General features: G+C 43.9%; 1 protein-coding gene across 4 annotated transcripts in view; it reads left to right on the top strand.

Annotated features, from left to right (window-relative positions):
* Positions 1–4,570: 4,570 nt before the first annotated feature.
* pard3 (par-3 family cell polarity regulator) overlaps positions 4,571–11,549 on the top strand; it is a 983,322-nt gene continuing 976,343 nt past the window's right edge. For 3 of the 4 annotated variants that reach the window (XM_033042021.1, XM_033042037.1, XM_033042013.1), the window contains exon 1: positions 4,571–5,037. In XM_033042021.1, the coding sequence (XP_032897912.1) occupies positions 4,918–5,037 (120 nt within the window). In that variant the 5' untranslated portion in view covers positions 4,571–4,917. The remainder of the gene's footprint in view (positions 5,038–11,549) is intronic. The other variant, XM_033042029.1, reaches the window with a different exon arrangement.

Here is an 11,549-nt window from a genome sequence, read left to right as displayed (position 1 = left end):
GTTGTGCAAAGCCTCTTGGGCAACAGTGACCATAATATGGTGGAATTCTGCATTTGGATGGAAAGTGACACTGACTAGGGTCCTGAACTTAAAGAAAGGAGACTTTGAAGGTATGAGACGGGAATTGGCTAGGATAAACCGGCAAATTATACTTAAAGGGTTGACGGTGGAGATGCAATGGCAAAGATTTAAAGACCGCATGGATCAACTGCAGACATTGTTCATCCCTGCCTAGCGAAAAAATAAAACTGGGAAGGTGGCTAACGAGCGAAATCAAAGATAGTGTTAAATACAAGGAAAAGGCATAAAAATTGGCCAGAGGAAGCAGCAAACCGGACTGGGAGAAATTTAGAACTCAACAGAGGAGGACAAAGGGATTAATTAAGAGGTGAGAAAAGAGCATGAAAGAAAACGTGCAGGGAATATAAAAACTGACTGTAAAAGCTTCTTTAGATATGTAAAAATGAATAGATTAGTGATGACAAATGTAGGTCCCTTACAATCAGAGACAGGTGAATTTATAATGGGAACCAAGGAAATGGCAGAACAGTTGAACAAGTAATTTGGTTCTGTCTTCACGAAGGAAGACACAAATAATCTACCAGAAATACTCGGGGACCGAGAATCTAGTGGGAGGGAGGAACTGAAGGGAATCCACATTAGTCAGCAAATGATGTTAGGTAAACTGTTGGGACTGAAGGCAGATAAATCCCCAGGGCCTGATGGTCTGCATCACAGTGTACTCAAGGAGGTGGCCCAAGAAATCGTGGATGCATTGGTGATCATTTTACAATGTTCTCTCGACTCTGGATCAGTTCCTGTGGACTGGAGGGTAGTCAATGTAACTCCACTTTTTAAGAAAGGAGGGAGAGAGAAAGCGGGGAATTATAGACCAGTTACCCTTACATTGGTAATGGGGAAGATGCTCGAGGTGATTATTAAAGATGTTATAGCAGCGCATTTGGAAAGCAGTGACAGGATCGGTCAAAGTCAGCATGGATTTATGAAGGGGATATCATGCTTTGAGGATGTAACAAGTAGAATGGATAAGGGAGAGACAAATGGATGTGGTGTATCTGGACTTTCAAAAAGCCTTTGACAAGGTCCCACCCAAGCGATCAGTGTGCAAAATCAGAGCACTTGGTATTAGGGGTAGGTATTGACATGGATGGAGAACTGGTTGGCATATGTATATATTGCAGACAACAAATGACTCGTACCAGTTTCTATGGAACACCATTTGGTACATATTTTCAATCACAAAAATATGCACCCATCACTATCCCATGCATCGTATTACCCTGCTAATATTGGATCAAGTTTACCAACACAACCCTTGTGCATTAACCGTCTGTAGTTACCTTCCTTATGGGACCTTGTCAAAAGTCTACCAGTCCACGTAAAGCATGTCATCTGTTTGTTTACATTTGAATGCATTGGTACAGATGGCCAAATGTTTGGTCAGAGGAAGATAGACCCATTATGCCACCAGTGGACACGTGCAGCGATAGACTTGGATCTCCGCCACGAAGAAAGCCCGGGCTGGCCGCGGCCTGCAGGGGGAGGGAGAATCAAATCTTGGAAGCCACCGAACTCAGCCCAGAAGACCAGAGAGCGGAGGAGGAGGGAGTAGCTGGTGACAACGGACGGGAGGAGTGGGCCGGGAGGATTTTTTTTTTGCCCAGCCGTTACTAGATGGCAAAGATAAACAGCGAAAAAACAACACACTTATTTCCCATTTGTTGGTCCAAGATACATCGTTACTCTGCATATAGTGGGGGGGAGGTTTTGGGCTGGTCACAATATTAAATCTAGCAGAGTTAATTTTGTTAAATCTGGTCCTCCCGAGAGTGCAATTTGAGGGGGTAATCTTGTTGAGCGTGTCCCCGGAGTGCGGATTGCCTTCAGTGCAGGCTGAGAAAGCATCACTCTCTGTCTATCTTTGCTATGTCAGCCTAATCCTACCTGAACTCCCGGTTGTCAAACACTTTAATTCCCCTTCCCATTCCCACACTGACCTGTCTGTCCTCCAATGTCAGAGTGAGGCCAAATACAAATTGGAGGAACAGCATCTCATATTTCACTTGGGCAGCTTACACCTCAGGGGTATGAATATTGACTTCTCTAACTTCAAGTAACTCTTGCTCTAACTTCAAGGAACTCTCCCCCCCATCCCTCCCCCACCCAAGTTGTACCATCAGCAACAACGATGAGTCGGCCTACAGGGAGGAGGTCCAGCACTTAGCAGCATGGTGCGCTGACACAACCTGGCCCTTAACTCCAAGAAGACCAAGGAGCTCATTGTAGACTTCAGGAAGTCCAGAGGCGGCACGCACACCCCCATCCACATTAACGGGACGGAGGTGGAACGTGTTTCTAGCTTCAGGTTCCTGGGAGTCAACATCTCCGATGACCTCTCTTGGACCCACAATACCTCAACTCTGATCAAGAAGGCTCACCAGCGTCTCTTCTTCCTGAGGAGACTGAAGAAGGTCCATCTGTCTCCTCAGATCCTGGTGTACTTCTACCGCTGCACCATCGAGAGCATCCTTACCAACTGCATCACAGTATGGTATGGCAACTGCTCTGTCTCCGACCGGAAGGCATTGCAGAGGGTGGTGAAAATTGCCCAACGCATCACCGGTTCCTCGCTTCCCTCCATTGAGTCTGTCCAAAGCAAGCGTTGTCTGCGGAGGGCGCTCAGCATCGCCAAGGACTGCTCTCACCCCAACCATGGACTGTTTACCCTCCTACCATCCGGGAGGCGCTGCAGGTCTCTCCGTTGCCGAACAAGCAGGTCCAGGAACAGCTTCTTCCCGGCGGCTGTCACTCTACTCAACAACGTACCTCGGTGACTGCCAATCACCCCCCCCCCCCCGGACACTTATTATTATTTATTCAAATCATTTGCTATGTCGCTCTTCCAGGGAGATGCTAAATGCATTTCGTTGTCTCTGTACTGTACACTGACAATGACAATTAAAATTGAATCTGAATCTGAATCTTCAAAGTCATCTTGTGGAGTCTCATTGGCTGTAACTCATTCTCACCTAGCACACATCGTCATTTTTTAAGACATATCTTTCCTTCATTTGTTCTATATCTCACTACATCACCGTCTATATCTCTCGTTTCACTTTCCCCTGACTCTCCGTCTGACGAAGGGCCTCGACCCTGAAGCATCACCCACTCCTTCTCTCCAGAGATCCTGCCTGTCCCACTGAGTTACTTCCAGCTTTTTGTGTCTGTACTCCTCAATCTCTGTCCATTAACAGTCCACAAGCTTGTTCAATTCAGTGTGTACATCTCTGCCTAGTTTAACTTCCTAAAACGCATCATTCCACTATTGTCGGTGTTAAATCCCATCTGCTATTTCCTTGCCTATTTTCCTAGTTGATCAATATTCTGTTGCATCTTAGACAACTTGCTTCACTCTGCACAACAACACCAATCTTGGTATCACCTACACGCTTAAGGGGCTGTCCCACTGTACGAGCTAATTCAAGAGCTCTCCCGAGTTTAAAAAAAAAATCAAACTTGTGGTAAGCACGTAGAATGTACGTAGCGGGTACGTCGGAGCTCGGGACGTCTCTTAGCGGCTCGTAACGCTAACAGCAGGTACTCGGGAAACACGGTAAGCTTGTGAAGATTTTTCAACATGTTGAAAAATGTCCACGAGAGCCCGGAGTACCTATGAGCGGCTATTACTGTAATTCCCCGAGTTCGAATCAGGGGAAACTCGGGAGAACTCTTGAATTACCTCGTACAGTGGGACAGCCCCGTTACTGTATCATCTACACACCAAATCTTCGGTGTAAACCCAGCATCTGCGGTTCCTTCCTACACATTTACGAGTCTAAATTATATAATGCACTGATGTACTCGCAAGATGCTTGCAACAGGATATTAGAAAATCATATTTCTAAAAGATGCAATAGAAACAGAAAATAGGTGCATAGGCTATTCGGCCCTTCGAAACATTGGATGACTGATCATCTAAAATTAGTATTTAAGAAGGAACTGCAGATGCTGGAAATCGAAGGTACACAAAAATGCTGGAGAAACTCAGCGGGTGCAGCAGCATCTATGGAGCGAAGGAAATAGGCAACGTTTCGGGCCGAAACCCTTCTTCAGACCCTAAAATTAATACCCCGTTCCTGCTTTTCCCCCCCATATCCCTTGATTCCTTTAGCCCTAAGAGCTAAATTTAACTCTCTCTTGAAAACATCCAGTGAATTGGCCTCCGCTGCCTTCTGTGGCAGATAATTCCACAGATTCACAACTCTCTGGGTGAAATTTTTTTTCCTCATCTCACTCCTAAATGGCCTACCCCTTATTCTTAAACTGTGATCCTCCCTGGTTCTGGACTCCCCCAACCCCAAACATCGGGAACAATCGTGGCACTGAAGATGTTTTCGGTGTAAATCCGGCAGCATCTTCCAACCAAAGATCTTTGCTTCCAACAACTCATTTGGCTGGCCCTTGGTTGAGTTGGCCGGCGGTGAGCGGAGACGCTGGGTGGCGCCCTGACTCGGTGCTCACTCAGTTTTTGTGCTATAGGATCTTTGGTTTTGTGTGCGGGAGTCGCAGTTCTCGCTTCCCACAAACAGGAACAGGTGGCCGCCGACGGGAGGGACGGGCGGGCAGGCAGGCAGGCAGAGGCGCCGAGAGCAGCCCCGCTCACTATGGATCCCTCTGCCTTGCACACGCCGAGCAAACACGGGCTCGCATCGTGAGAGCAGAGCGAAGATCACCTTCTACTTCTTACCTTGTTTTTTTCCCCCTCTCGTGCGTGTTTTGGATTTACGACCTTGCAGATTTTTTTTTCTTCTTCTTCTCTGTTGAAACATTATTTGGAAAAGAAAAAAAAGCCAACACGTCGTTCGGGAAAGGAGGAGAGAGAGGAGAGAGGGGGGAATGAAAGTGACCGTGTGTTTTGCGAGGACCAGGGTGGTTGTCCCTTGTGGGGACGGTGCCATCACGGTGCATATCCTCATCCAGCAAGCAGTCACCAGGTACCGCCGAGCCATCGCCAAGGTGAGTGAGGGAGGGTAGAGGCGGCTGAGCGGTGCGGGGGCAGAGCTGCTCCGATCCCATCCCATCCCTTCCCTTCCCTTCCCCGACACAATGTAGCGAGCGGCCGCCTTCCCTCATGTATCAAAACCCCCCCCAATCAGCCTGGTTGTAGCAACATGGCGCTCCTCCACAGTCAGACTGGATACAACGTTTCAACACTTCACAGCGACTGGAGAATTGGGGGGGAGAGAGGAGGGGGGAATAAAAAAAAAGTACAAACTATACCTTTCAAGTTTTATTTCCCCAGCCAAGTTTCAGACTGAAAGTTATTTTGGTAACTTTGTTTTCACAACTGGTTCTGCCTTTGTCCCCCTCCCTCCCCTCAGTCGCAGCTCTGTGGGTTTTTTTCCTGTTGTTGTGTGTGTGTGTGTTCTCCTCCCTTTCCCCCCAATATATATATTTCAACTGGTGTGAGGGGAGCGGCGTGGTGGGAGGAGGCTGGGAAAAATCCAGCCCGAGGCTTTCCCAAGAAGCGAGGCCGTGGAGAGTGTCTGCCAAGTGTTTTTTTTTTTCACTAGAGTTTCTAACCTTTTTGAACATTCTGCAGGCGAATTATTCACCGTGTAGGTCAGGCGTAATTGGGAATTAAATTAATTAAATTGCCCGATGTTGGTTGTGGTCGCCGGCAGGAAAGAATGTTTCTTTTCCCCCCCATCTCTCTCTCCCCCGTTTGGAAGGAAAGGCTTGTCACTGAGACGATGGGATTAGCTGGACCTCTCTCAACGTTGTACTGCGGAGAGAGCCAGGCTGAAATAAAATAATAAACGAAGGTTTATTTTTCACCAGCCGCTAAATACGTCCTTTGCATGCTTGTATTTTAGCTGATATCGATTTGTCATTTGCATTGATCCCAATTATGGTAACTAAGTTGATTATCGACATGAAGGATATCATTGAAATGTGTGTACTGTATCGTAAACCAGAGTTCACTCTCTCATCTGTAGTATGGTTTTTTTTTAAACACACGCAAACGTGGTTTCTGCGCTGAAAGGTTTAGATCACATGGGATCAAGGAAGAGCTTGCTAATTGTGGACATAATTGGCATGGTTGTATGAGAGAGGTAATGGTGGAAGATTGTTTTTGGGGAGTGGAGGCCTATGACCATTGGCGTGTCTCTGGGATTGTTGCTGAGCCCATTATTGTTTGTCAACGAAATCAATAATTTGGGTGAGAATGTACAAGGCATGGCTAGTAAGTTTGCAGATGCCACTGAAGTAGGTTTGTATACATTTAAGTCTCGACCAGAAACGTCACCAATTCCTTCGCTCCATAGATGCTGCCTCACCCGCTGAGTTTCTCCAGCAATTTGTCTACCACTGAAGTAGGTGGTAGTTTAGCTATTGAGATGTACCGAGGTACAGTGAAAAGCTTTTTAAGCATGCTAACCAACAACATTGTCGATGGTGAAGGTGAATATTAAAAATTACAGCTGGTTCTTCGTCATCAAGTGGGAAGAGAAATGGCAATTCAAATAAGTGTAAGGTAATACATGTTGGGAAGTCTAACCAGGGTTGGACCTGTGTAGGAAGGAACTGCAGATGCTGGTTTACACTGAAGATAGACACAAAATGCACAAATAGACACTAAAACTCAGTCGAACAGGCAGCAACTTTGGAGAGAAAGAAAAGGTGATATTTGGGGTTGAGATTCTTCAGACTCATTTTGTGTCAATCTTAGGTGAAATAGGAACATCTTTACACTCTCTGATCTAGCTGATGCTGTGAAGGTGAAACTAAATGGTTTGGATTCCTAAGTGGAGTGTTATTCATTGAGGTGCTGTCATCTTGTTTCAGTAGGATCATTGGGTGGTGGGGAAAGGCTGAGGAGCTGAATGATGGTCCCTCAGTTGCCATGGGCAAGTGAATAAGAAATCAAGCAAAACTACTGGCAATTAAATTAGCAATCCCTCTGCTCTGCTGGCGATTAAAACATCTACTGCAACCGTGTCTGAAGCAGGGTCTTGACCTAAAACATCACCCGTTCCCTCTCTCCAGAGATGCTGCCTGTCCTGCTCAGTTACTCCAGCATTTTGTGTCTATCTCCAGGGTAGGACTTGCACAGTGAAAGGCAATGTTGTAGAGCAGAGGGATTTCAGAGTGTAAGTACATAGATCCCTGGAAGTGGTATCGCAGATAGATGAGCTGGTAAAGAAGGCTTTAATGAAGATTGGCCCTCATTAGTAAGGGTACCAGGTATAGCATGGACATGTTATGCAGTTGTACAGGATGTTGGTGAGACTGCACTTGGAATGTTGCGTTCAGTTTTGTTCACCTTTCAATAGGAAATATGCCATTTGGTTTGAAAGAGTTACTAAAAGGGGTTTTGTCAGGACTTCAGTGACTAAGTTATATGGTCAGAGGACAGGACTTTATTTCCTGTAGCATAAAATGCTGAGGTATGATCTTATAGTAAAATTATATAATCTTATATAAAATTACGGGTGACATTGATGCCAGGGTAGATGATTCAAGGACTAGAGGGCACGAGACAATGTGAGGGGGAAAGATTTAACAGGAATCTGAGGGGAAACCTTTAAACACCTAGCGTGGTGGGGATATGGACTGAGTTGCCAGTGGAAGTAGTTGAGGCAGGTACATTAATAATCTTTAAAGGTAGACAAAAATGCTGGAGAAACTCAGCGGGTGAGGCAGCATCTATGGAGCGAAGGATTAGGTGACGTTTCGGGTTGAGGCCGTTCTTCAGACTGACAAATGTATTTTAAAGGTTTAATAATCTTTAAAATACATTTGGACAGGTGCGTAGATAGGAACTTTTTAAGGGAGATAGTAAGTGTGTAGATGGGCTTTTTCAAGAAGGGTTTTGAAGAAGGGTCTCGGCCCGAAACGTCACCCATTCCTTCTCTCCAGAGATGTTGCCTGTCCCGCTGGGATCCACAAGCTTTTTGTGTCTATCTTGGGCTTTTTCGTCAGAGTGGATGGTTCTATGTACACACCTTATTTTCATGTTCACTTGAGTTACAGTTATGAGATTTAAATGTTGATGTTTTTACAAAATTATTTTGTTTGTTTTTTCAACCAAAGTTTTTTCAACCAAACCAACTCCAGTTGACTTTGATGTCACCAGGACTGTGTGATTAGCGTCAGCACAAGCCCAGACAAATGTTACACAATTTTCATGACCCTCGTTTGTTTTGAAACACTTAGAAACATTGTGATTTATTGTTGCCACAAGTACATTTTAGTCATTTGGTGAGATAATATTATTTCATTTGGGTAATGTTTTTACTGCAGTATTGATAGCAGCATTGACAGTAATCTTGTGGTTTTGTTTTGAGGAAGAGGGGGGATATTTTGCTTATCAACCTTTATTTGATGAGTTGAGTGCAATGTTAAGAATTAACAGGATTAAATTATCAGAATTAAAGGACGTTCTTTTAGGAAGGAGGTGAGGAGAAATTTATTTAGTCAGAGGATGGTGAATCTATGGAATTCTTTGATACAGCAGGCTGTGGAGGCCAAGTCGGTGGATATGTTTAAGGCAGAGATAGATAGATTTTTGATTAGTACGGGTGTCAGGTTTTGGGGAGAAGGCAGGAGAATGGGATTAGGAGGGAGAGATGGATCGGCCATGATTGAATAGCAGAGTAGACTTGCCGAATGGCCTAATTCTACTCTTATCACTTATGTCCTCATGACCATATGATATTGAGTTGAACTGCATTTGAGGTTTGGATCAAACTGCATAATTCATTAGTGTAAAGAATTAAGTTGCTTTATGAATAGGCTAACGTTGAGATCAATTGGCCAGATGCAGAGAACCCCATAATCAGATAAGTGTGATGTCAATCTGCTTTATCCCTGATCAGCATTTATGTCCCTGGGTGACAGTTTTTGAAAATGATGATTATTTTTATGAATATATTTCATGTATGCTTGTCACGATTCCAGACCAAACCGCCTAGCCATGAATAACATTTAGTTGTGGAAGAAACTTGTCTGAAAATATTTTTCAGGGGACTGACACATCTTCTTTGCATCAAAATATAATGATTTGGTACAAATGTCTACTTCAGTTATTTAGTTGGTTTTCAAAGGTTTTCCTGAGATCTAACTTGTGTACCAACTTATGAATTTAATGTAAATGAATGACATTTTTAACCGGTCGATGTACATTTGAAACAATTACTGATTGCTGTTGCGGAGGAAAATAAGTTTTCAAATCCAGATTTTCAATAGATAGTTGAAGCGTGTTATTACGAACAAATTGGTTCCCGGGGTTTAGATGTAATGGCAATGAAAATAAATACAAGGACATGATGAATTGCACTAAGTATTGGCATGGAAGGAAGGGGCTTGTTAAAATGTAATCTTCACATAAATACAGGTCTCCTGGGATGACAAAGGTTTGCCTCATGTTTTAACTTTTGAAGCTACATATACAATGGTGGCTGTTCTATGCGCAATAAACTCTCTCAAAGCAGTGGTGCGCAATTTGCGGTGGTGATGTTGAGGAAGTGCTTTTGCAAAGTATTAGTAGTCTCGTCACAGATTTTATTATACAGAATGAATGATACATTACTGTCACATCCGACAGGTCACAGTGATATTCTTAGTTTTGCATTACCGTCTCTTTTCCCCCCCTCTTGTTCATTATGTTGTTAACAGTGTACTATGTTTACATATTCTGTTGTGCTGCTGCAAGTCAGAGTTTCATTGTTTTATCTGGGGCATTCAGACTCTGAAGAAGGGTTTCAACCCGAAACGTTGCCTATTTCCTTCGCTCCGTAGATGTTGCCTCACCCGCTGAGTTTCTCCAGCATTTTTGTCTACCTTCGATTTTCCAGCATCTGCAGTTCCTTCTGAAACACTAATCAAGGTCCTACTTTGTTCTAACCATCTCTCCCCCCCCCTCCCCCAACCACCACCTCTCCTCTCCCCCACCCCCTCCCCCTCCCTCTCCCTCTCTCACGGACTTTATCACCTGAAAATTATAGGTTAATTGCCCGCTGTTAATTACTGCTGAGAGTGGACATAAAAGAGTGAACATATTGCAGGGCTGGAGAGGAGGAATGGAACTCATGGGATGTAACTGGTGGGCCAAATGGATTCCACCTGAGTCACGAGGAATTCCATCCACGGAAAATTACATTCTCCATTAAAGCCACTCTGATACCTTGACCTAGATAACCCAGCATTGTCCCAAAGGGAAGATTAAATTTGTGACTGACAAGAGTGAATCCAATGTGAATTCCTGGATAACCATAATTATATGAAATTATTAGATCTCTGGAATTGATGCAGCTTAAAATTGACTAAAATATACTTTGGGTTTGAAGCTTGGGAAAAAAAAATGTCAGGGGTTTTACTGGAACAAAGAAGATTTTATGGTTTGGATGTGTAAATAGTGAAAGGTTGCTCCGGTGAACTGAATGAAATTGTAGGATAATGGGGGGTGGAGTGAGTTTACATTCTGGTATTCTTTTGATGGAATCTACCATTTAATTGCTTTGAATTTGCAGCAAAGGAGGTCGGTCAGCTTGACTGCTCTGTGTCATTGTTGGTGGTCCTCTCAGCATCCAGCGTATTTCATCAAACCACTCCACTGTTCTCTTTGGGAGATTTGAACCCTGGAGTGCTTTGCCAAAAATCGGATTTTGAAAATCATTTCATTCTTCACTTTTAAGGGGGAAACTAGACAAATGTTTGGAACAAAAAAATGTAAAAACATCAACGCTCAGTATGATATGCAATGTGCCAATAATTTGCCACCACTTTCCAAGGGACGAAACTGGCTACAGAGTGATGATTCTTCTTCTTGCAAACAGCGTACACAGCCTAAAGTTGTCGGGCAACTTGTACTATTTGATCTTATTTGAATGTGCATGCCGGGTTGATTGCATTCGTCGAAACAGGGCAGACCACGTGAAGGTTGCAATCTCCCACCTCACAGAGTGATTAATGCTCGCTGTGAAGAAAATTAACCTGATCAAGTTATTTGGACAAGTTGCAGAGGTGAAAACGAAATATCTTTCTGAAGAAGGGTCTCGACTCGAAATGTCATCCGTTCCTTCTCTCCAGAGATGCTGCCTGGCCCGCTGGGTTACTCCAGCTTTTTGTATCTATCTTTGGTTTAAACCAGCATCTGTAGTTCCTTCCTACACATAACTAAATATATATTCTCTGTTAAAGTAGCATAAGATTTGTTGTGAGGATGTGTCTGATCTTAATGATTCATATTTCAATCTTTTGTTTTGAGGAGCATAATAGTTTGCTATTTGGTTCCAATGGCCAAAAGCACAGCAACCTACTTTTGTCAGCACTGTGGCATTTCCTGTTGGGTTGAGGCAATTCTGAAGTAAATCTGTGCCTGTATTTGTAGAGTTGAGGTTCAGAATTAAGATATGGGGCCCCCCTTTGATTTTACAAAATGACTTTTAACTTGGAAGCCTCATTGCTCTATGAAGAATACATAATTCATCTTGTGTAGGAAGGAACTGCAGATGCCGGTTTAA

Source organism: Amblyraja radiata, chromosome 2, assembly GCF_010909765.2.
Source record: "Amblyraja radiata isolate CabotCenter1 chromosome 2, sAmbRad1.1.pri, whole genome shotgun sequence".
NCBI classification, from domain to species: domain Eukaryota; kingdom Metazoa; phylum Chordata; class Chondrichthyes; order Rajiformes; family Rajidae; genus Amblyraja; species Amblyraja radiata.
This window is presented reverse-complemented; position numbering and strand designations above follow the sequence as displayed.